At 43.9% G+C, this 26,939-nt stretch overlaps 1 protein-coding gene across 1 annotated transcript; it reads right to left on the bottom strand.

Moving 5' to 3' along the window:
* On the bottom strand, positions 1 to 26,019 carry CMTM6 (CKLF like MARVEL transmembrane domain containing 6). Its single transcript, XM_049871198.1, has 4 exons — positions 25,794 to 26,019; positions 10,055 to 10,231; positions 6,260 to 6,358; positions 1 to 2,766 (listed from the first exon to the last, which is right to left on the bottom strand). The coding sequence occupies exons 1-4, from the start codon at positions 25,929 to 25,931 to the stop codon at positions 2,629 to 2,631; spliced, it is 552 nt and encodes a 183-aa protein (XP_049727155.1). The 5' UTR covers positions 25,932 to 26,019; the 3' UTR covers positions 1 to 2,628.
* Between the last annotated feature and the right edge of the window lie 920 nt (positions 26,020 to 26,939).

The following is a 26,939-nucleotide window of genomic DNA, read 5'->3' as shown; positions in this document are numbered from 1 at the left end:
TGGTTTTATTTAAAAGACTACAAAATTTGACCTTTAGATAAAACAAAACAAAACAAAAAAAGACCCACAGGATTTAAAATGATAAATACGAAAATGATTAGCTATAAACAATGTAAAAACACATTTCCCGGTCCCCAAACAGAGCATAATTTAAGTACAGCAACTAGAAAACTTCTGTATTGTAAGTGCATTTCCCTTATAATTCTTAAGAACCATTCTAAGCAGTTTATTTGTAGGAAATAACAAACCAAATTTACCAGTTACTAATAAAAAATTATCTTAAGTTTATTGAGTTGGCCCTGGTCTATACGTAACAGTGGTTTTTGGCCCCAGGTTTTGCATGGCTTTTTTATTTGCCATAATAAACATTTCATTCCTAGCTCCTTTCACAATAGGGGAGGCTAACTGGTCAAGGATCCCATAAAAACAACATAAAGGAAAGTTCCAGAGTGACCAGAAACACCAGCGAACATCTCATCTCACTGAAAAGGAAAGATCGAGTGGTCAGCTAAGCAGCTCACTGCTGCACCAATGAACCAAATGAAGGAGAAACCTGAGAACAAACAGGACACAAGCTCAATGCATCATGTACTTTGTGTGAGGCCAGCTGAGGATATCCCATCAAGCTCAACTAAGCCAGCGCGTGGGTGGGGGCCCTGAAGGAGCCCAGATGGCTTGACGTGAATTCTAGCTGGCTCTAGATGACATTTAAAATGACGATGGTACAGTTTGATATGAAGTTCCACAACTTGCCCACCATAAACTGGCTACCTTTGAACAGTCTTTACTCTTAGACCCAAGATCTAAGTTACTTCTCATCTTTCAGATGACCAGCCCTGTAAAAAACAGCAGCCATGATCAGTTTCATTATTTCCCAAATGAGCAGTGGTAACACTGCCGCTGACACTAGCATCCAAGTTCTGGGGCAAATGGATAAGGTCCTGAGTCAGGAAGACAGAGCAGAGGTGACCAGCTACAGCAGCTGAAACCCACCCACAACACACAGGTGGCAGATGGGCTCGTTACATCTCACCGTTGGAAACACGATTCCTGTCTCAGACAGAGAGCCCAGGCCGGGAGACCTTCACCAAAGTTCCGAAGGACCTGACTCATGGACCCATCACTTCAGTCCTAGAGCCCTGAGTCAAAAATCTAGGTGGCAGAGCAGCAGAAAGGTCTAGACTGTGAACTAACTAGTCGGAAAGGTCTTATCCCAAGTGCTCTATTCATTGGGCTCTACGACAGAAGAGGCAATTCCTCCAAGTTACCAGAACTCATTATAAAGTGTCAAATGAGAGTAGTCTGACTATTCCCTTGCACCGCCAACGGTATTAACCTGGACAGGCTTCTCCTGGAAGGTCACTTTACGAGAAGATCTCCTCCAAAGAAAACTAGAGCAGTGTCTACGTGGGGACGAGGACCCTAAGGATCCTGCTACGCGCTGTCTGCAGCTAAGAGGGCCCCAGATTCCAGACCACCTAAAGACAACCAATAAGACAGCGCCAACGCGAGGCCCACCTCTGCCAGACGGTGAAGCACTGTGTGTGTGGACCTTTCCACTAAGACAGAAAAGGGGGTATCTTGAATAAATGAAAAATCACAGGCCAGAGTGACTGACTTCTTAGACGGAGTTTTAAAAGAAGACATTGAAGAGGGCCCAGCAGAGCTGTACTCACTGAAGTAAAAACAATCAGATGCCAACATGGGAACGGACCACGTTCTACGTCATAGTACGGTGAGATCATCTCTTCAGATGCTTCCTACGTATCTGAAGCTTATCTTAATGATTACTTTCACTGTATTGGGCAAAAGATACATCTTTTTTGTCTTTGGTCCTTAGGCCTGGTGATAGTTTGTTCAATTTTTCTGTTTCATTATATAACAATCTTTTTGTTTTTTACTTAATATCACCCTCAACAACCAAAACGCTGTACCAACAGGGGGCTGCTGTTGTTGGTTTATACCCAGAAACTATCAGTGACTCTCATCAAGAATTTACATCAGGCTGCAGAAGGTCTCAGAAAGAGTAACGGTTATCCTAAAATATCACAATATAATTTTAAGGCTGAGTGAGACACAGTAAAATCTGGTTATTATATTTTAAGGAAAAAACCCAGACCAACATCTTGAGTACTGATCCTTAAATATACATTAAATTTCAGTGAAGAGAACATAATCTAATCATTGTCTATTTATTTGGTTTCTTTTACCAAAAAACAAACTCATAGCTAAGCAAACTAATTTTAAAATGAAACTAAAGGATGAACATAATAATTGTGTTGCTTATATAGCTATAAAGCATAATTTGGAAGCTAAGCCTAGTAAAATATCTTATTAAAAAAAAGATGGAATAATTTATCATCAGTTGAGCTATATGATTTAAAGAAACAAGTGGCCTCTCTCCCCCAAAAAATCTCCACTTGAGGCAAATTTCAACTGTTATAAAGAAAAATTAAAAACCGAAAGCCCCCTGGTCCAAATGTAGTGACTGAGACACAGTCCACCAGTGATACAAACTGCCTTCTGCCCTTCCCCTGGCTCTCACACGAATTCTTCAAGAGCTTCTTTGCGCCAGGGCTCAGGCATCATGCAGAGTCACCACCTTACGTAACATCTGGTCCCCAGAGTCTACCCATTAAGTGGTTCTGTGAGGGTTCCTGCCCTGGTGGTCACCTCAGGCTTTCTCAGCTGGTCCTTCTGTCGTTTTGCATAGGCCATGATGGAAAAGTCAACCAGAAACATGATACTTGCCAAAAATCCAAACACCTGAGGAAGAAAAAGAGGGAGAGAGGTTAGTTTGGAATTTGAAAGAACTGTGGAAGATAATCTCATGTTTCCTACTTGGCTCTGAGAATATTTCAGGCAAGCAAGACAATTCATCACTTTTATCTTCTACACACTACTCTTAACTTTAGTGGTACAATTTTCTTAAAAGTCACCAAAAAATGGGGGAAAGAAGTTACAAAAAGTTTTCCAGAATGCGCATTATTAATCTAAGTCCCACAAAATACAAATGTCCTGTCTTACGTGTGTGTGTGTGTATGTGTGGGGTGCCAACAAATCAAATTGAGGCTAACAGCTGAAAAATAAAATTCTATAAACTAATATAAAACAAAGGATAATTAGCAGTGGCTACACTGCCCCACAAATATGATCAGAGTAGGCAGCTGAGCCTGGGTAAAAATGGAAAAAGTTATTAATACCCGAACAGAAGTTCTATTTTGAAGACACTATTAGGTTAAATTTCTTAAACATTTTCCAGTTACTGTCACACTGTAATTACACAGCGGCATGACGACACCACCTACTTCCTCTTCCTTAAATCACTTCCTCATTGTACTCTTCTAACGTTTGATCAAACATTCTGAGAATTCTGTCGAGAGACAGAGGACCACGGTTCAAATCTAACGTCTCCACTAGCAAAACACTCCAGGAAACGGGGTCAGAGAAGTACTCCGTGCAAAGCGAAAACGGACCGAGGCAAGGGCTAAAGGCCCCTCCGACTTCAACACTCCATGGTTTGTACCTTCAGTTGCAATCTGCTGCAGTCTCCTGATTCTTCCCCTCCTCAAACCCTCCACCTCAAACCTTCCTAAAGGGTGTGCATTTTGCCTTATTTCACCATAAAGCAAACTGAGCCCCAAATCCATTAATTTACCTGCATGTTCCTAACATGTCCAACCTAAATTTAATCATCATTCCCAGGCCCCAAAACCCGAGTCGATTCTCCCCTCTGGACTCTTCACTTTGGCTTGATGGCATTTATCCCTGTATTTGCCTGGCAAACTTCTCTAATACTTCAAATGCAGACCAGGTATAACCTTGCCTGTGAAACCATCTCTGACCACCTCAGAGAGTTCCAGCCCAAGCAGGGCCCTCTATGCCACATACCTAACCCACACAAGCCATCTACAAGCGCCTTTACTCGCCGGCGGATTCCAACTGCCGTCCTCTTGGCTAGCAGCCGAGCTCTTAACCACTGCGCCCCCAGGGCTCCCACTTACTCATACAGCCTCTAAAATTTGTTTTTGAAAAATGATGGGCTCCTTTGCCCATTTAAGTCTATAAAAGTTTTCATAATTTAAATACTTGCAAAAAGTAATTTACAGCGTATCAAAGACTTCTTCAACTACTAAAAACCAAACCTGTTGCTGCTGTCAATTCTGACTCACAGCAACCTTACAGGACAGAGTAGAACTGCCCCACCCCACAGGGTTTCCAAGGAGCGGCCGGCAATTCGAACTGCAGACCTTTTGGTGAGCAGCCGAGCTCTTAACCACCGTGCCACCAAGCCTCCCTTAAACTACTAGTCACTCTTAAAATATATCCAATGAAATATAAATCTACAGTAATAATCTAACACATCATCTACTTAAAATACATGAGCTCTTTGAATAGTTGATTTTACTGATTATACCCCTCTGCAACGAAAACATGTATATAAACTGAGATTATTAATCCTAAAAAAATAAAAAACCCTGCTAAAACTTTATTCTGGATGTTTTCAAGTGGCTGGTGTACGTGTGGATAAACCACGTACTGCTAGGATAAGGCGAGGCTCAGCATTAACTTTATTTCTGATTTGTTTTTATACGTGTAAATGCTAAGAAGCCATGGTCACATAGATAGATAATTAAGAAATGATCACAACCACGGCATGCAGTTCCCTGAACTCCTTCTGAGTTATTCTATCATATAAAGGGAGCTCTGGTGGCACAGTGGTTAAGCACTCGGCTAATCACCAGGAGCTCAGCAGTTGGAATCCACCAGCCGCTCCTTGGAAACCCTGTGGGGCAGTTCTCCGTCCTGCAGGGTCGCTATGAGTTGGAATTGGCCCGATGGCAATGGGTATCATAAAAAGCACTTTTAATGATCTATTAGCTGACAACTCAATTAATTACAATTTTAATTTTGTTAAGAACAAAGTATTAATTCCAAGCCGGGTGACCTGCAAGAGGATCACCAGTCGTGAGCCATTCACGTTCACAACACGGGTACCCATTCGGGTCCATGAGCCCTGATCTGCGATTCTGAAATCCGAAAAGCTATAAAAACTCCAAGTTTTCATGATTCACTCGGCTCAAAACTGACACCAGGTAAGACTACTTACAGTCTCATCCCTTTTACTATGAATATTCACATCTTTTGCTTCCAAAAATTTGTGTGTTGGATTAGAGCGCCGCCTCAGGCCCTCGGAGTGTGTCATGTAATAAGGCTTATGCGCAGGACTGCCTTTCCAAAATCTGGAATATTCTGAATTCGGAAAAGCACCCGGGCCCGAGGATTTCAGACAAAACCCACAGCTCCTATTCTGGACTGTCCCTTTTTTGTACCCGAGGGTTTGGGGTTTTCTCCTCGTTTCCATCTTATGACAATGCATACAAGTAAGGTTTGGGACAGGCACAAAACTATAACTGTGAAAGGGAAGGTGGCAAAGAAGTGGCCGGACTCTCCCACCAGAGACGCGTTCTTAGACATACCAGTTTTAAGAAGGATTATGTCTGGATGTTGAAAAGTGAGAAACTGGTTTCCTTCCACACTAACCCTGCCCAGAGTTTGTGTGCCATCATCCAGTCGATTCTGACTCATAGTGACCCTATGACAGAGTAGATCTGTCCCATAGGGTTTCCTAGGCTCTAATCTTTATGGGAGCAGATCACCAGGTCTTTTCTCCCACGGAGCAACTGGTGGGTTCAAACCACCAACCTTTCAGATGGCAGCTGAGTGCTTACCCAGTGTGCCACCAGGGCTCCTTTACCCCTGCCCAGAGTACTCCTTGGGAAGTCTTGATGCACCCTTAGGGGTATGCATACCCCACTGGAGACTGCTGTCTAGATCAACTTCTATCAGTTCATTTAACGTGCTCCACTGCAGTCTGTTTATCTATGTCTTCTGTTAGGTTGCAAGCTGAATCCTTTCTCCTGTGTGTTCTCTATGCCTAGAACAGCCCCAGGCACATAGGGCTTTTTGCTGAAGAGTGGAAGAGTACAAGATGATAAAGTCAGTTTTACTATATTCACTAGCAATGATATGTTCATATACAGAGTTAATGGAATAATTTTGTTAACGAAACTCAGTCAAATTCCAAAGACAGGTTCTAGATTTTTAAGGCAATCATATTTATTTGCTTTTATATATTCTAGTCAAAATGACACTAAAGAAAATACGTTAAAAGACAAACTTGTCATGTATTTTCCAAATTCCCTTATTTCTAGGGAAATAAAAATAAGCCTAAAGGTAAAAAGTACAAGACACTTACAACTGCAGCGAGTTCGGCCGATGTCCTGTCATGGGTGGTGGCAAAGATAATGGATGCCAAGAGAAAGACGATTCCTGTCCCCAGAGTGATGTAAAAGTCCTGGAAGGAGTACAGTGTGGTTACACGGCTGGAAACAAATGTGCTAATTTTTTACTTTTAAAAAACATTCAGTGATTTACCTTTTTTTTTTTCTTAACGCAATCAAATGTAGATGCCTGACAACTTTTAACTTTCCAATAATCCATTTGGTACACGCCCTGTAAATGAACACTATCCAGACTTCAGGCTGGCATATTCAGAAACCACACGACAAGATAACCTTTCCACGAACAATCCCCCCAAAGGCCGTGTGTGCACATACGTGTGCAGGCGTGTGTGCATGTCGTGGCCCTTTTCTTCTCTAGGCACGTGAACGTTACCAAGGCCAAAGGATTTATTCGGACTCCAGCTTACTTCTGGTTCTAGCAAAAGAAAGCACTGCCTTTCCTTCTAGAGCATTCCACACTACAATGGCATCTCTAAAGAGTACCTCAGGGCGCTGGAAGGACTTTGGAAGAGAAACCAAAAGAACCACCCATCATGAACTAAATAAAATCGTTCCAACAGTGTTTTATTTATTTATTTATTTTATGATTCTTTTTTTTTTTTTAATTGCGCTTTAAGTGAAAGTTTCCAACAGTGTTTTTTGGACACGTTTTTAAACCCTGCCTATGGAGTAACATATTGCCTTCAAGCACTCCACGTTGGTAATCCAAAGTGAGCTTGTATGGTGAGCTTATCTACCACATCAAAGCCTCCCCATCTCATCATAAAGCAGCTTACCACAAGGAAGTGCTTCACGGGCTGCAAAGTGCCCTTTCACGCATTACCTCCCAGGGCTCTCCTCTGCCAAGGGGACACAGCACTTGATGTACACATTCGATTCAGATGGGGAAACTGATAAAAATGACAGCCACTCCAAAGGGTTTCACGTCTGATCCTTTCTGAGTTTTCTCAAATGTAACCTCCACGAAACCTCGTATCAATACAACTATCTGACACAGAATTCCTATACTGTCAAACTGTTCACTTACCATTTATAAAAATTAAAGACATTTTCTCTTTGCTTCTAAAAGAAATGTTTTTCTGCAGTACCTTCTCTGTTGTTTTTCTATTCCTCTGAATATTATTTCAAATTTGCTACACACAAATAATAAAACTCTACATATCTGAAGTACATGCAAGGAAATATTTAAACAAGATACCATTTTATGGCCCATGAATGCTGGCTACTGTTATCAGAATCTGGCCCATGACAGCATGGGATAGAAGACTCCTCCCTAGCCCCCCATCACCACCACCACCACCACCACCACCGAACACTCGAAATATCATCTCCAAAACAGAAAACCTCTTCTGTGTGGAAAGATATTTAAGTATATTGATACACAGCTGGTAAAAGTGATTTGCAAACAATGCAAGCAAACAAATATGGAATCTTTAGGGTGTTAGGTGCACTATGATGACAACTTTTAAATTTTAAAAAATGACTTGTGAACAGAAATAAAAGACTGGAAGGAACGTAAAATATTTACAATAGCTGTTTTTGGGTGAAAGGACTGAGTATTTTTCTTTTTCCAGTATTTTAAAATTAGCATTTACTACAAAGTAACTTTTTAAATGCTTTTTTAATGTAATACACGTTTTACATTTTGTTAAGATTAGAACATTACACCAGACACTATTACAATATTGTTTCTAGATAAAAAGAGCCACACTCTTAAACACTATGGAGGCAGCATTAAAGCAGAAACCATTCTAAAATTTTTATGGGTGGTGACACCATTCATCTGCTATTGAGAGATTAGAAAAAAGAAAAAAAAGTTACGATCGTTAATGTTTAAGACATAAATTTACACCTTCAAACTACAAATCAACCAGTTCAGACACTAGAAAACTTACCTTGTCCAAATCTTATGGTATACTTAAACGTAAAAAGGAAGAATTTTCAAAGATTACAAATAAAAACCACCCACTGCCCTCAAGTCAATTCCGACTCATAGCGACCCCATTGGGGTTTCAAGGCTGTAAATCTTTATGCAATCAGACTGCCACATCTTTCTCCCATGAGGCCACTTGGTGGTTTTGAACTGCTGACCTTTCGGTTACATCAGTCAAGCGCTTTATCCACTGTGCCACCAGGGCCTCCTTTATTACAAATACAACAAAAATTCTAAGGTATTACCTGCACTCTCAATACATGTCTCAGAAAATAGGCTGCCGCAGAAAGGTATTTGCTATGACAGCATCTTAAGTGTCTGGACATTTACTCCAACCGGGTTCTGCCCAGGCCACACGGTAGAATGCGGAGTGTAACGCCTTTCCTGGGTTCAAAGCTCAGTTTGACTTTGGTAGTATAAGTCTGGACAAGTTACTTACCCACCCTAAGCCTACGTGTCCTCAACAGAAAAAGGGAGCAGTACCTTACAAGGAGTGAGGATTTGAAATCGCAGTTTGTAAGGCACCTGGCATCCGGTCTGTGCTAACGGCAGGTCTCAGCAGCCGGGTACTACAGGAGCCGTGTGCTGGCTGCACCAAGAACTGTGTGTGTTCACCAAATGCCGATGGATTTCACACTCTGCTCATCTCTCAACGTTATTTGTGTTAACTCTGGTACTGCTATTTTTTAACTTAAAATGATAAAATATTTTTTTAAAGTAATAGATTCCCACAGCACAAAATTTAAGAAGTAAAAATCAGTACACAGTAAAAAATCCATATCTTAGCGTATAATCAATACACGACCCAGTGCTTGCTTCTAACTCCTTTAAAACAACAGAATCCTACTGCTTTGCTTTTACTGTTCTCTCTTGTCCGTAATAAAGTACAATTTTACCTTAATTTCATCCTTTCCCTCAAGACGTGAGTGCTTTCTTGTGTCAGCCTGGCCATGTAAGACTCTTCACAAACTATTGGTTGACAACTCAGATGCTATTGTGTGAATTATCTTATCTGTCCTCGTACACAGGAACCCTGGTGGAGTAGTGGTTAAGAGCTATGGCTGCTAACCAAAACGTAAACAGGTCGAGTCCACCAGGTGTTCCCTGGAAACCCTATGGGGCGGTCCTACTCTGTCCTTACAGGGCTGATGTGTGTCGGAACTGACTCGACGGCATTGGGTTTGGTTTTTGTCATCACACGCATCCTAAATATACTCAGATAAAAACATGGGGTCAGCAAACTGAGAGTCTTTACAGAAAGTCAGGCAACTCTAATTTTGTGGAAATAGAACTCCCGTGTACCTTGTATTTTAAGGAAAATTTCTGAACAATGAATTCAACGAATGCCATCTTAATTCACTTACAATTTTTTTCCTGTAACAAAATCAAAACAAGATATAGGCAGAGTTACAGGTTTTGTTTGAACACCCCAGAAACACTCCCATCTGCTCACTGCTCTGTCTCCTGTAAGTGGCCGGCACACAGGAGACGCCTGACCAGTAACTGCAGAGCTAAAAGGTGACACCCTGAAGCATGAGAAGTCATCCAAAGTGACAAAACCTCAGTTTTTTAGAGAATGTCTCATGTGAATTGACCACCAGCAGCTGTAAACCGTTGGCACTGTTGCTCTGCTTTCCCCTCTCCCACCCGCTTGTCAGCAAAGCGGCGCTGGCTGGAGGCAAGCAGGTGGCACAGCGGATAGTGTCCTGCCATGGTGCCGAGTTCTGCAAGCGTTACTACTCTGAACGATACAACTACAAAAGATTACAAAATCATTGTGCTCACAGTACAGCAATTACGCTTTGTGAATGCTTACCGACGACTTCACTTTTTCAGCGTCGACATGGTCATACACTGGGGTGCAGTACACTATCAGTATGAGGAGACTCAGAAGAAAGGCACTGCAGCTTACAAATTCAAAGAAGTACAGCCCTCCGCACATGGTGCACTGTGACACGACTTCTTCACAGACGAAGGCCAGCAGAGACAGCAGCTACAAAACAAACGTGACGTTTTACTCCAGGTTTTTCAGCAAAAGCTACGGTATTCACAAAGCACCATCTGCTCGCGCAAATGTTTATTAAGTGGAGACCATGGCAAACAAGGAGCCCTGGTGGCGTAGTGTTTAAGAGCTCGGCTGCTAACCAAACGAGATTACCGAATGGCCCCCCATCCAAAAAGAACTTACAATCTGGTTGCCATGCAGGTAACACAAATAAATACTTCGTGCTAGGAGAAATACAACCAGAATGCTCCTTAGAAGCAAGGATGGCGAGGCTTCGTCTTGCTAACTTTGGACAGGTCATCAGGGAAGATCAACGTCAGAGAAGGGTATGTTTGGTGGAGGGTCAGTGACAACGAGGAAAACCCTCAATGAGCTGGACCGACGCAACAGCCTCAACAATGGGTTCGAATCTACCACAGACCATGAGATGAGGCAAAACCCAGTAACATTTCATTCTGTTTACACATAAGGTCACCGTAAGAGCCAGTTATAAAAGCAGGTAGGTTTTGTTGTGTTAGCGTGTGTAACATACATTTTAGCCATTTTTAAGTGTACAAATTCAGCGGCATTGTTTTCACGATGCTGTGCAACCATCATCACCGTTTCTTCCCAAAACCTTTTCATCACCTCAAACTCTCTGTACCCATAAAGCGGTAGCTCCCCATTCCTGTCTCCCCACGGTAACCGGGACTGATGGATGAATTCTGTGGTCGCTGTGGTTTTTATCTGCCGCAGAGTCAACTCTGACCCATGGCAACCTGATGTACAACAGAACAAAACGCTGCCCAGTCCCGTATCAGCCTCACAATCACCAGCACGTCCGAGGCCCTCATTGTGGCTACTGTGCCAGCCCATCTCGTTGGGGGTCTCCCTTGCCCTTGTTGGCCCTCAGTTTCACCAAACATGACGTCCTCCTCTAGCACCTGATCCCTCCCCATCGACGATGTGTCTAAAGGATCCAAGTCAAGTTCTGTTGTGAACCATAAGGTTGTCACTGGATCATTTTTAGAAGAAAACTGCAGGTCTTTCTTCCTAGTCTGTCTTAGTCTGGAAGCTCCACTGGAGCCTCTCCATCATGGGTGACCCTGTTGACATCTGAAACACCAGTGGCATAGCTTCTAACATCACAACAACACGTAAGCCATCACAGTACAACAAACTGACAGATGGGTGATGCTGCTGAATTTTACTACAGTAAAATTAAGGGATTTTGTTCAACAACAACAAACCCCATAAAAAGAGTGAAAAGGTAAGTCACAAACTGGAAGAAAGTCACTGCCACAAAGAGTTCTCAGACAGAATATTATAGAAAGATTTCCTGCGAATGAGGACAAAGACAAGTAACCAAACAAATTGGACAAGAGGCTTGATCGGACATTTCACAAAATATCCAAATGGACAAAAATTGCATGAAAAGACTCTCACCCTCATTAGCAAACGCAGAAAATGCTAATTAAAACCACTATTCACTCACTGGAATGACAAAAAATTTTAAAGTTGACAGTACCAACTGCTGGAGAGGACATGGAACAAGAAATCGGTAGGAGTATAAATTGGCAGCCACTCGGAAAAACAATTTGGTGTTATCTGAATAATTGCATGTACCCTCTCTTGCCCGGTAATACCTCTCCTACGTATATACCCATCACAAAGGTGTGCAATGTGTACAAAAATGTTTGTAACAGCATTTTTTTTCTTATAGACTCATACTGAAGACAGGCCAAATGTCTATCAACAGTTGTTAGGTGCCATTGAGTCGGTTCCAACCCACAGCAATCCTACATGTGACAGAACAAAACACTGCCTGGTCCTTCACCATCCTCACAATCATTGCTGTTTAAGCCCATTGCTGCAGCCACTGTGTCAATTCATCTCGTTGAGGGTCTTCCTCTTTTTCGCCAACCTTCTTCTACTTTGCCAAGCGTGATGTTCTTCTCCAGGGACCTGTCCCTCCTGATAGCATGTCCAAAGCACATGAGACACAGTCTCACCATCCTCGCTTCGAAGGAGCATTCTGGCTGTCCTTCTTCCAAGATCGATGTGTTCATTCTTCTAGCAGTCCACGCTATGTTCAATACTCTTCGCCAACACCGTAACTCAAATCCATCAGTTCTTCTTCCAAAACCTGTTCACGTCAAGTTGATTCCGACGCGCAGCGACCCAATAAGGCAGAGGAGAACTGCCCCACAGGGTTTCCAAGGACCGCCTGGTGGACTCGAACTGCTGAGCGAACTCTCAGCCACTACACCACCAGGGCTTCCTCAGTTCTTCTTTGGTCTTCCTTATTCATCGTCCGGTTTTCACATGTGTATGAGGTGACTGAAAATACCATGGCTTGGGTCAGGTGCACCTTAGTCCTCGGTGACATCTTTGCTTTTTAACACTTTAAAAAGGTCTCTTGCAGCACATTTGCCCGATGCAATAAATACCTCGTTGGATTTCTTGACTGCTACTGCTATACAGGCATTAATTGTGAATACAAGTAAAATGAGATTCTTCACAATTTCTTTTCTCTGTTTATCATGATGTTGCTTATTGGCCCAGTTGTGAGGATTTTTGTTTTCTTTATGTCGAGGTGTAATCCATACTTAAGGCTGTGGTCTTTGATCTTCATCAGTAAGTACTTCAAGTCCTCTCTGCTTTCAGCAAGCAAGGTTGTGTCAGCTGCATATCCCAGGCTGTTACTGAGTCTTCCTCCAATCCTGACGCTACATTCTTCTTCATATAGTCGAGCTTCTAGGATTATCTGTTCAGTATAAAAACTGAATAAGTATGGTAAAAGGATACAACCCTGACACACACCTTTCCTGACTTTAAACCATGCAGTATCCCCTTGCTGTTTGAATGACTGCCTCCTGACCTATGTACAGGCTCTGCATGAGTACAATTAGGTGTTCTGGAATTTCCATTCTTTGTAATGTTATCCATAATTTGTTGATACACAGTTGAATGGCTCTACACAGGCAATAAAACACAGGCAAACATCTTTCTGGTACTCTCTGCTTTCAGCCAAAATCCATCTGATATCAGCAACGATATTCCTGGTTCCACGTCCTCTCCTGAATCTGGCTTGAATTTCTGGCAGTTCCCTGTCAATGTACTGCTGCACCCACTTTTGAATTACCTTCAGCAAAATTTTACTTGTGTGTGATATTAATGATAATTGTTTGATTATTTTTGCATTCTGCAAATAATTTTTGCATTTTGCTGGATCACCTGTCTTTGAAATGGGCACAAATGAGGATCTTCTCCAGTTGGATGGTCAGGTAGCTGTCTTCAAAATTTCTTGGCATAGACAAGTGAGCACTTTCAGAGTTGCACCCATTTGTTGAAACTTCTCAACTGGTAGTCCCTCAATTCCTGGAGCCTTTGTTCTCGCCAATGCCTTCAGTGCAGCTTGGACTTCTTCCTTCAATACCATCAGTTCTAAATCATATGCTATCTCCTGAAATGGCTGAACATCAACCAATTCTTTTTGGTATAGTGACTCTGTATATTCCTTCCACCTTCTTTTATTACTTCCTGCGTCATTCAATATTCTGCCCATAGATCATTTCAATATTGCAACTCAAGGCTTGAATTTTTTCTTCAGTTCTTTCAGCCTCAGAAATTCCAAGAGTGTTCTTTCCTTTTGGTTTTCTAACTCCAGGTCTTTGTACACTTACTATAATAGTTTACTTTGTCTTCTCAAGCCACCCTTTGAAATCTTCTTTTCAGCCCTTTTACTTCACCACTTTTTCCATTTACTTTAGTTACTCCATGTCCATGTTTTTGTTTGTTTTTTTTGTGACTCCATGTTCAAGAGCAAGTAAATAAATTGTATTGTCATGTAATGGAATACTACACAGCATTAAAAATGAACTAATTTTAGCTACAACCAGCAACATGGATGAATCTCATAAACTTAACTTAAAATTAAAAAAAGCCTGACATATATATGTGTGTGTATGCCCTATTATTGTTTACATTTATTTTAATAAACACGCAAAACCAGGGGGAGGGAAGCACAAAGGCAGCACGGTGGAGACATCTCACCCAGGGATGAGAGAGCACAGCACGCCCCCATACACATACACACACTCCACCACCCAGGCTGAACTGAAAACAAGTCAACATGGCTGAGTTTGAGGGAAGGAGATGACAGCACCAAAATGACACTAGGGGGTAAGCAGAACCCCTCAGCTACATGTCCTCGTTAACTAGCTTAAAGAGTCTGAATTTTAAGGGTTTGGAAGTAAAGGAGTGGTATCATCAGGTTTACGCTTTCAGTAGTTCTCGCTGGCTACAGTGTGGAGACGGGACTGGAGACAGGGCAAAACTTGGGACAGACATCCAACGGGGAAGCTGTAGGAAATCTGGGGAAATGTAGTGACCAGGACATGGGTGACAGCAATGAAGACAAAGACGCTATCACTGAGAGATGCAGGAGAAGCCCTAATCAGACAGGATGAGTAAAATTAAAGTGTGAAACAAGACACAGGTACATATGTACTTTACACATTTCATTTTACCGTAAAACAAAAACGTACATTTATTCATCAGTCTTTCCATGTGGGGCCCGACCAAGCCTTTTGAGTATGGGCCTGCTAACTAGAACTCCACATCCTCTCTTCCACACTAACCACCTTTGTAATTTATGGCCTGCTACTTCCAGACTGTTACTTAAAGTGAAGCGAGATCTTGGACCTTGGGAAGCAGAGTGCCGAATCCTTCTAGAGCTGGACTAGTTTTACAAACCGTTTACAGCTGCCTTGCTCTCACAGCAGATATTTTAATAACTTACTTTTCAATCCTTCCAAAGCATTCAATTTTGTTCTCTTAGAAATGATTCCTTTTCCCACTCAATCTTAGTTTTGTAATACTTAATTGGTTAATTGTAAAAAGCATAATTAGCACAAACTGGTTTGGGAACACCGCCTACTGGCCTTGGCTGTCTGAGTGGTAAGCGCAGGTCAGTATGCTTTGCACAGCGAATGGAGACACTGAGTAAGTTAACTCAAAGCAGATGGGTTTTAACAGGCTTCCCGTTGCTGTTACTATGTGGTATTAACCTACTGGTACCTCCCTGCAGAAAGAAGTTAGGGCTTTTCCTTTTTTTCCCCTAAGACGCAAGGGTGCTGAGAAGAGAATAAATTCAGTTTTAAATACGCTGCATATGGGGGGCCTAAGGGATAGTTAAGTGGAGATGTCTAGAAGGCAACTGGATATATGGGTCTGGAGCTCACAGGAGAGGTCAAGGGTGGAGATAAACAGTGAGAATAAGCCGCACGAGGGGAAAGGTCACCCAGAATGAGGAAAGTCGCTCTCTATAGAACTATGAGGGATCCCAAGACTTAAGGGCTTACGTAGAGGGGGAGACACCAGCAAAGGACAATAATGAGCAGCAGTCCCAGGGTTAGTAGACCAAAACAAAAATCTTTCTACAAAGAGAAAAGTAATCAAGGGTGCTAAATGCTACCTACAGGTCAACAAAGAACAAGGCTGAAACCCTGACATTAGACTGAGCTACGAGAAGGGTGCTGCAGTCAGGCAGGACAGCGAGGTTACGGCACTGTACATTGGGAACTGAGGGGAAGAGGAGGAGGCACAGTCAAAAAGGTGGCTGCAAAAGAGATGCCAGATAAGAGCAGTAATGGATGAGGCCAAAGGGAGAGAACTGAGCATGTTTCAATGCTTAAGCAGAAACCAGTAAGATGGGTGGGTCTAAAGACAGAGGAAGAAAAGTGCTAATAGAGTGATCTCTAAAGTCAGGACTCTGGGCTTGGGTTTGGAGGGGCTAACTCTACTCTCGACGGCACTGGGTTAACTCTACTCTGGAGATAGGAGGGAAGGTAGAGAAGAGGGACACACACAGGCAGTTTGTGGGGCTCGTGGAAGCTGAGGGAATTTCCTTCAGAGCACCAAAACCATGAAAATGACTCACGACTCAAGTCAAAGCCTAAAGGGAAATGCCAGTCTCAAAAGGTTACATACTGTATGATTCCATTTATACAGAACTTTTTTTTTTTTTTAATTTTATTGTGCTTTAGGTGAAGGTTTACAGGGCAAATGAGTCTCTCATTCAAAAATTCACACACAAATTGTTTTGTGACATTGGTGGCAATCCCCGCAATGTGTCAGCACTCTCCCCCTTTCCCTTTCCACCCCAGGTTCCCCACATCCATTCACCCAGTTTTCCTGCCCTTCCTGCTTTCTCATCTTTGCTTCTGGGCAGGTGTTGCCCATTTGGTCTCATATACTTCATTGAACTAAGAAGCATGTTCCTCACATGTTACTGTTTGTTTTATAGGCCCGTCTAACAGTTTTGGGTAGGCTGGGTCTCATAGTTGGCTGAAAGGTGGACTTTGGGAGTGGCTTTAATTCTGAGTTAGTAGGGTGTCCAGGGGTCATAATCTTGGGGGTTCCTCCAGTCTGTCAAGTAAGTCTGGTCTTCTCTTTTGGGAATGTGAATTTTGTTCTGCATTTTTCTCCCACTCTGCCTGGCACCCTCTGTCAGAGCAGTCAGTGGTGGTAACTGGACACCACCTAGTTCTGGGTTCAGGTTGGTGGAGGCTATGATTCATGTGGTCCATTAGCCCTCTGGACTATTACTCTCCTGGTGTCTTTGGTTTTCTTCATTCTCCTTTGCTCCGAAAGTGATTGGACCAATAGATGTATCTCAGATCCTAGACGCTACTCACCAAACTGGACACAGGATGCAGTACGTTTTCTTTATGTTACGCCAGTTAACCTAGATGTCCCAGAGACTACGGTCCCATTCCTCAGCCCCAGTAACTCAGTCCCTCAAGGTGTTTGAATGTGTCTACGAAGCTTCTGACTTTGCCTTGGTCAAACTGTTCTGACTTCCCCTATAATGTATGTTGCCTTTCCCATCAGCAAAGTTAATACACAGCATTCATGAAATAACAAAAATCAGAGAGATGGAGTGCAAATGAGTAGTTGCGAGGGGAGGGGGAGAAGGTGTGACTGAAGAGGGGCAGCATGAGGGAGCCCCATGGTGGCGGGACAGTTCTGAATCTTGATTGTGGTAGCGATTACACAAAGCTGCACATGTGATAAGATGACACAGAATTACACACACACACACACACACACGTGCCACGCCTATACATTTCTGGGGCAACTTCCTGTGCATCTGTAATTATTTCAAAATGAAAGTTAAAAAAAAAAAAGGTCAAATCTAAATTGGTTTCTATGCCTCTGAGGGATTCTTCCCAGCCCCCTCCTACTGGCACTACAAAATTCATACATCCCCACAACTGAAAAGAAACTACAGGGCGAAAACAGAAACCTATCTCCATGACTTCCTATACGTTAGTGAGGCCTAAGATAGCAGCCTAGCATATCCCAAACGACTTCCTTCAGACAGATGTTGGGTAAGGCGTTCCCAATCATTACGCCACAGGATATAAAGTGACACACCAAGAGAAGGCCCGGGAGGTCACCGTGTGAAGAAGGTACTTTCTTAGCCTCCTATAATTATAATTCAGGATGAGTTTTTACCTGACAATACTAAAATAAAACACTAAATGTCTAATATTTTGTTTGCTTTATTCTTGCCTCTGTTAAATCTTGTTAAACCTAAGAGTTTCTCTGAGAAATTTGCAAAATACATTTCAGGTGTATGAAAGTCAATTAACTAGGACAAGCTATCAGCCTAAAACTGTAACTGGAATTTAAGAATAGCTGATCTTGAACCATTCTTATTATAATAATTAGATTATGAGGAACACTTATTTGTGAAGGCTACGTGACAATAAAATCTTCTCCACAGTATGGACAAGGCTGCTTGAATACTCTCTATAGGAAAGGGATAGGATCCAGCTCATCCAGAAGCAGCCAGTCTCAAATTACAAGTCCCGCTCCAAACTTACCTAGTAGCAGTCATTTCTACTGAACCTCTGTGAGCCTCAGAGAGGTATTAACAGCACCAAATGCTTGGAGATTTACCAGTTCCTATTCCCTGTCAAAAGGAACCCTGGTGGCACCACGATTAAGCACTCAGCAGCTAACCTCAAGGTTGGCAGTTCAAACCCACCCAGCGGCTCCACGGTGGATGACCTGCTCCTGTAAAGATTAAAAGATTACAGCCTAGAAAACCCTATGAGGCAGTTCTACTCCATCACACTGAGTCGCCAGGAGCTGAAAATCAATTTGACAGCACACAGCAACATTTCCCATCAAACGAGGCACTGGTGGGTCAGTGGTAGACTCCTCACCTTCCATGAGGGAGACCAGGTTCGATTCCTCATGTGCAGCCACCACCTGTCAGTGGTGGGTTCTGTGCTGCTAAAATGCTGAAGACATTTCCACAGAGCTTTCAGATTAAGGTGGACAAGGAAGAAGGGCCGAGCAATCTACACCCGAGTTTCCACAGAGCTTTCAGATTAAGGTGGACGAGGAAGAAGGGCCGAGCAATCTACACCCGAGTTTCCACAGAGCTTTCAGATTAAGGTGGACGAGGAAGAAGGGCCGAGCAATCTATACCCGAGTTTCATCAGAGTTTTCAGATTAAGGTGGACGAGGAAGAGAGGCCGAGCAATCTACACCCGAGTTTCCGCAGAGCTTTCAGATTAAGGTGGACGAGGAAGAAGGGCCGAGCAATCTACACCCGAGTTTCCGCAGAGCTTTCAGATTAAGGTGGACGAGGAAGAAGGGCCGAGCAATCTACACCCGAGTTTCCGCAGAGCTTTCAGATTAAGGTGGACGAGGAAGAAGGGCCGAGCAATCTACACCCGAGTTTCCGCAGAGCTTTCAGATTAAGGTGGACGAGGAAGAAGGGCCGAGCAATCTACACCCGAGTTTCCGCAGAGCTTTCAGATTAAGGTGGACGAGGAAGAAGGGCCGAGCAATCTACTGAAGCCAATCCAAACCCTGTGGGTCACAAGGGTCCGATCTATTACCGATCGTGGGAACGCCGCAGGACCGGGCAGCGTTTCCTTCTCTCTGAATGGAGTCGCCATGAATCAGGGGCCAACTCGGTGGTAACTAGCAACAACACTCCCCGTCAGAGGTCAAGAGGAGCACTAGACGCTATACGCAGTCCGCAGTTCTGCCCTGCCCCTCCACCGCTGCGGCCCCCAACCTTCCTTCACACTCCCCAGAAAGCAGGAAGACAAACTGGCTGCCATCCAGTCCAATCCCACTCACAGCAACGCTACAGGACAGAGCAGAACCGCCCCGTCGGGTTCCCGGCCCCGTGGGGTCTCCGGCCCCGTCGGGTTTCCAGGCTGTGATCTTCGCGGAAGCAGACCGCCACATCTTTCTCCCATGGAGCAGCTGGTGGATTCAAACTGCCCACCTTTCAGTTAGCAGCTGAGCTCTTAACCACTGCAACACCAGGCCTCTTTATAATCCCCACAGCACTACAAAATCTCTAGTATAAAGTAACGTGTACTTGAGTATCACGTACCCAACACTGTAATATGTACAGAAGCATGTAACGATAGGGTGGCAAACTCAACATACAAGAAACAGCAAGAAAAGAACACATTTTATACCACATGATTGAGCACTCATTATATGTAAGTTCAGAAAATCTCTGGAAAATGTTCGGGTCCACCTGGGCGAAGAGTAGCTGGAGAAGAAAGACCAGCAAAGGCAGAGAGATGCATAGAATCTGCACAGGCAGAGAACATTCCAAGTGGGAGACAAAAGAACACATTCAGGGAGGCAGAAATTTGCATGGAAAGCCCAATAGATAATAAGGCAACTGGCCTAACTGGATGGGGAGTGACAAGAAAAATGGTGAAGGAGCCTGGGTGTGATCACTGATGACCATGGAAGGGAGTGTGAACTTCTAGATGAAATAGGTCATCACTGGCATCAAATATTAACGTGGTCAAGAATAGGAGCAGAGCAAGGGTCAGTGAATTAGGTAAGGAGTTAATGGTGAACTTAACTCGTAAGTATAAAAAGCTCAATTATTTTTCCAGTAGAGTCATCACAACCTAAACATCGCTGACTGAAAACTAAGCTAAGCTAAATACCAAACAACTGAATGCCCAATGTGGCTCCTTCTAACGACATAAAGTATTACCCAAATACAATTAGGGCAATTATCAAGCTTTCAGAGTTGGGAAGGCCCTTGGACAGCATACAGTCTGCCACCCTCATTTTCACAGAAGACGAAATTATCTTCTGACAGGCTAAATCCCAAGTTTGCCAGGCACAGACAAGAACCCAACTTCTTGTCCCCACCATAAAACACCGTCAATGAAGTTCATTTTATGACTGTGGATGCTTGTGTAAGCTTTTCCTGTAAGACTGGGTTCTTGGAGTTACAGCCATCATTTTGTGTACCGTAGTTCCCTTTTTGCTGTCACGTCAAACTTTAAGAACCATTTGCTAGGGGCAACAGATTTCGGGAAGTCTTAGTGACTAAAAGATGGTCTCAGCCACAGCTCTAGTGATTTAAACACTCAAATAATGATGGCCCTGTATCTCTCTCTATTTTAGAGTCACTATCGTTTCTGAAACTTTAGTCTTCCTTCAAATCAACAGTCATCATATTAAATACTAATTCTCTACCATCTGCCTTGAACAATCTACTACTAAACAGTCTTTTTTGTAAAAAGAACTTTTTATATGTTTGCTATTAATTATAAAGTTCTACCTACAAAATAAGAAGCCCTGGTGACACGATGCTTAAGCGCTCTTGGCCGCTAACTGAAAGGCTGGCAGCTGGAACCCACCCAGCGGCCCCACAGGAGAAGCCTGGTGATCTGCTCCCATAAAGATCACAGCCTAGAAAACTCTATGGGGCAGTTCTCATCTGTCACATGGGGTCACTACAAGTCAAAATCAACTCAAGGGCACCTAACAGCCACCTACAAAGTTACATAAATTTATGAATTAATAAACCTGCTATTAAAAGCCTTATAAAGTTATATCTACCAAACCCACTGCCGTTGAGTCAATTCCGACTGATAACAACCTTACAGGACAGAGTAGAACTGCCCCACGGGGTTCCCAAGGAGCACCTGGTAGCTTCGAACTGCCAACCTTTTGGTTAGCAGCAGTAGCTCTTAACCACTATGCCACCAGGGTTTTCCTATAAAGTTATATATAAGGTTCAAGTAAAACAATCTTTCTTTACCTTAGACTTAAATACTCCCACAAATGTTCAAAGATATAATTTGCTGACATTATGGATCTTCCCAAGGTAAAAACAGAGCATTTCAATTTCGTACATATCACTTTTCAAATTTAAACAATGAAAAGAGCACCAATTTAGTTGAGATAAATTGCTTCTTGGCTATTTGTTTTTGGCACTTAGAGAATAATATCATTTATAAGGTAATAAGTTGAAATCACTGGTGAATCCTACAACAAACTGCTTGCCCAAAGAAGGACTATAATCACAGTACTGCGCAGGACAGCCAACTGGTACTACGAACACAATGTGGAGCTTATTACAGAGAGAATATTACACACATTTAGCTCACTGCACCAGCTTACTAGCAAGTAATTAGATCACAAAATATCAGTTCTTCCCTTAAAACAAAAACAAGCTCCCTCAAAGACAACACAACCTCACAGAAGAGCATAAGGGCCAATCTAAGGATAGAATAAACTGATGGCATAAATTGAGGACACCGGTGACTCCTTACACTGAATTCCCAGCTAAGTCTTTATTTCTTCTTCAGATCCAGAAGGGTGGATGGTACACCCTCTGCTGTCATGCCCATTTTGACTCACGGTGACACCATGTGTGTCAGAGTAGAACTGCACTCCACAGGGCTTTCAAGGCTGTGACCTTTTGGAACCAGACCGCCAGGAGCCTCTGGGAGGGTTTGAACCACCAACCTTTCAGTTAGTAGTCAAAGGCCTAACCACTTGCACCACCCAGGGACCCCTGGATGGTCATCAGGGGATACTTACATTTTGGACGCATCTTTGACAAAATTAAAGTAATATCTGAGTGGCAGGCACAGACATGTAACTCCAAGAGTTAGAAAATTCATGCTCTTTTATCCCCCTCCCGTTTGCCAGCTCCACTCCCTACTCCTCTGGTGTTCAGCTCTGCTCACAGCACGCCCCACAGAGCCTCAGATTTTAAAAAATCTTAAAGTACAAAGAACCCCAGGGGCAATCTAAGTCTCAAAACACTACAGTAAGAATTTCCTAAGTATAAGCTGTCTGGTTTTTAAGTTCTAGAGCAGAGGTCCTTTCTCTTTGAGGTCTTTGAGAATCTGGTAAGATTTACGGGCCCAGAAAAACATGCCCAAACACATAAATGTTACAACATTTTGAATAACACTGTACAGGGTTTGCAAGTCCCTGGTTAAAATACGTCCTCTTGTGATTACAGTTGTTCCCTTCTTTAAGCTCCGCGATTCTATTTAACATTTAAAAATAAATTCTCTAAAGAACAGTGACGAATCTGTGAAACATTTCATAACATGGAGGAACCTGGAAGGCATTATGCTGAGCGAAATTAGGCAGAGGCAAGAGGACAAATATTGTATAAGACCACTATTATAAGATCTTGAGAAATAGTATAAACTGAGAAGAACACATACTTTTGTGGTTACGAGGGGGGGAGGGAGGGAAGATGGGAAAGGGTTATTTACTGATTAGTTAGTAGATAAGAACTACTTTAGGTGAAGGGAAGGACAATACTCAATACACGGAAGGTGAGCTCAACTGGACTGGACCAAAAGCAAAGAAGTTTCCTGGATAAACTGAATGCTTCGAAGGTCAACAGAGCAAGGGCGGGGGTCTGGGGACTATGGCTTAAGGGGACTTCTAAGTCAATTGGCAAAATAATTCTATTGTGAAAACATTCTGCATCCCACTTTGAAGTGTGGCGTCTGGGGTCTTAAATGCTAACAAGCAGCCATCTAAGATGCATCAATTAGTCTCAACCCACCTGGATCAAAGGAGAATGAAGAATACCAAGGTCACATGATAACTATGAGCCCAAGAGACAGAAAGGGCCACATGAACCAGAGACTTACATCATCCTGAGACCAGAAGAACTAGATGGTGCCCGGCCACAACCGATGACTGCCCTGACAGGGAGCACAACAGAGAACCCCTGAGGGAGCAGGAGAACAGTAGGATGCAGACCCCAAAATCTCACAAAAAGACCAGACTTAATGGTCTGACTGAGACTAGAAGAATCCCAGCGGTCACGGTCCCCAAACCTTCTGTTGGCCCAAGACAGGAACCATTCCAGAAGAAAACTCATCAGACATGGAAGGGACTGGACAATGGGTTGGAGAGAGATGCTGATGAAGAGCTACTTTTATCAGGTGGACACTTGAGACTGTGATGGCATCTCCTGTCTGAAGGGGAGATAAGAGGGTAGAGAGGGTTAGAAACTGGCAAAACGGTCACGAAAGGAGAGACTGGAAGCAGGGAGCAGGCTGACTCAGGGGGAGAGTAAGTGGGAGTATGGAGTAAGGTGTATATAAGCTTATATGTGAGAGACTGACTTGATTTGTAAACTTTCACATAAAGCACAATAAAAATTATTTATAAATAAATAAATAAATCCTCTAACATAAAACAATCCAGAGTTTGAGTTAGGCAAAAAAGATCTTGCCTGTTGCCTCAGACTGGCTGACCGTTTTTATTTCCTTCAGAACTTGTGGGATGATTCCTGTAATATACTCTCACTGGGATGACATAAGACATTATTAAAACACAGTAGGAACAAAAAGACAACCATCAAAATGAAAGGCCACAATGAAGAAACATATTTTTTTAAGTCTGTATTTAAAAAAGCATTCTTGTAACATTACAAGTTCCCCAGGAACAAATAAACGGACTTCAAAGACAGACAGACACTAGCTCTCATCGTGAACGATGAGAAAAACAGGAATAGTTTAACCACTCTTTTAAGGCGAGTTCTCAGCATCCAAGTAAAAAATTTACCACCAACACTTCTGGTTGTATTCTATCCCAACGATGCGAGAACTAGCTGAGTAAATTATAAATAAAGAGATCACCTTACTTATTTTATAAGCGTGGCCACTTCCAATCATAAAGGAAAAGTAACAGCCAAGTGAAAACAGAAGATTTAATGCGGAACAAACACAGATGACGTCTTCCGAGCAGCAAGAATACTTCAGATGAATATGAATTCTTTTCTGTTCTAAAATGTTCTATTTACGTAGACATATTCTAGATCTAATGAAGAAAACATAATCTAGTATCTAAAAGTCAGGTGAGAGCGGGTAAGAGAAAGAGCAGAAGGACAGTCTGGGTAAATGGAACAGCCAGTACAGCAGGGTGCCCCTGTTACCTGGTAGGAACCTAAGGGTGGCCAGGGTGGAGATATCTAGAAGAAGGCAGGACACAAAGGGCCAGACCCTCTTGGGTTCCAAAGGCCACACTGCTATTTGCTTCCAAGTGACTACCCAATCATCTCTCAATGTAGCACCAGTTTTCTGACTGTTGTTTTTCTATTCAATAAAAGTAGGTCATCTGAGTTCTAAGAATTTAAGTTCTGATCATCTGAGTTCGAAGAATTGAAATTCATCCCAGGGAAACCAGTGGGATGGTTTGGTTAAAAAAAAAAAAAAAAAGACTCATAAACATTCCAGGCATTTTTATTTTCCCTAAACTGGCTCTCTTGTAGACGGGCCCTGGTAGCGCAGTGGTTGAGCTCTCAGCTGCAAACCGAATGGTCAGCAGTTCCAACCCACCAAATGCTCCTCCCGAGAAAGATGTGGCAGTCTGCTTCCATCAAGATTACAGCCTTGGAAACCCTACAGGGCAGGTCTATGAGTCCAAATCGACTCAAAGGCAACGGGTTTGGTTTTCTTTGGTGTTGGCCCCCTTGCAGAAGTTAACACAGGACACAGGAACCCAATACACGAGTACATTAAATTACAACGTAAACGTCAGTGACGTCTTGTTGTTTTCAACAATCGGGCTAAGCTAGTTTAATTGCCTGAAGTAAAATGAAACTCAATGAAGTAGAAAGAGAAACGCATCATGTCCTAGTTCTGCCGCGCGCGCGCACACACACACACACACAAAAGCTGCCCTTTGACTTCTACCTCGTACACACATGTTGCTCGTTCAGAAGTAGTATTTATTTTCCAGTTAATAGAAAACCCTGGGAGATAACCAGTCGGACGCACATCTATCTCAGTGCCGTGCGTGACATCGGAAGCCTGTGTCCAAGTGACACGGCCCCCACGGTGTCGCCCCAGGAAACCCGCAGGAACCCGAGAAAGATAAACCCGAAGCACTTGGCAGTTCAAACTCAGGCTGACAGCACAGACCGCGGCCCGGCGGGGAGGGAGGTCGCCTCCAGGGACGGGTCGGAGGCTGGCTGACTTGGGGCCCCTCCGACGCACTTCCTGGGCCCGCCTAACGCGCTCGCTGGCCCTGGGTCACCGCCGGGGAGCTCCGGGGTCAGGGCGGCCGGAGGCGGGGAGACCCCGCGTCCCCGGGGGATGTGGAAACGGCCGCCTCCGGAGCAGCCAGGGTGAGAGCAGCGGCTGGGCAGCCCCGGGACGGCGGGCCAGCGTTCCCGGGGCGCGACCCCACTCCCGGGCCGACCCCCTGCCCGCGCCCGCCGCCCACTCACCAGCTGCAAGCCTTTGAGGGCGCGCTGCTGCCACGGCAGCCGGCCCGGGGAGAAGTAGGCGGAGAGGCCGCTCCGGGCGCCCCTGGCGGGCCCCGGGGCCTCCTCTGTGGTGGGCCGGTAGACCGCTCCGTTCTCCATCGCCCAGGACCCAGGAGCGCGGCGGCCGCAGCGGTGGCGTCGCGCACTTCGCCAAGTTCCAGGGAAGTCGGCGGGAGTGCCGTGTCGTCACTTCCGGGGCCCGGCCCCCGCTTCCGGCCGGCCCGGCCCCGCCCCTTCTCGCCCCACCTCCGCGCTAGCCCCGCCCCCCGCCCGAGGCTTTATCCCCTGGGGAAACCCAGGCGGTCAGGTCTTGCGTTCCTGGTTTTAGCCCAGTGTTTGGGTTCTCGCCATGAACTTTTCTTTTTTTTTTTTTTATTAACTTTCATTAAGCTTCAAGTGAACGTTTACAAATCCAATCAGTCTGTCACATATAAGTTTACATACATCTTACTCCCTACTCCCACCTGCTCTCCCCCTATTGAGTCAGCCCTTTCAGTCTCTCCTTTCGTGACAATTTTGCCAGCTTCCCTCTCTCTCTATCCTCCCATCCCCCCTCCAGACAAGAGTTGCCAACACACTCTCAAGTATCCACCTGATTTAATTAGCTCGCTCTTCATCAGCATCTCTCTCCCCCCCACCCGCTGACCAGTCCCTTTCATCGCCATGAACTTTTAAACATCGATTTATTTCTTACCTCTCTCAACCTTCCACCTTGCAGACATTCATTCATTCATTCCTTAAATCCATAATTCTTGAGTGCCTACAGTATGCAAGGGGCTGCTGTTAGGGCCATGTATCAACCAACACAAGGTCCCTGCCCTCAGGGAGCTAACATTCTTCTAGCAGAGACAGGCAATAAGCAAGTAAATAACAATCTCAGATAATGATAAGTGACATGAAAATAATGCTGGCATGTGATGGACAGTTGAGTGCTGAACAGGGTGGTCAGGACAGGTGTCTCCGGACCATGATATCTGAGTTGAGTGAGACCTGAAGGACGAGAAGAGCGAGATGTGTGAAGACCTGGAGAAGGGCTTTGGTGCAAAGGAAATGGCAAGTGCAAATGCCCTCTGGTGCAGACCAAACGAGCTTGGCTCGTTCTGGAGC

The sequence above is a fragment of the Elephas maximus genome, chromosome 27, assembly GCF_024166365.1.
Source record: "Elephas maximus indicus isolate mEleMax1 chromosome 27, mEleMax1 primary haplotype, whole genome shotgun sequence".
Lineage (NCBI taxonomy): Eukaryota > Metazoa > Chordata > Mammalia > Proboscidea > Elephantidae > Elephas > Elephas maximus.
Note: the sequence above shows the minus strand (reverse complement) of the source record. Positions and strands in the feature narration are given on the sequence as shown.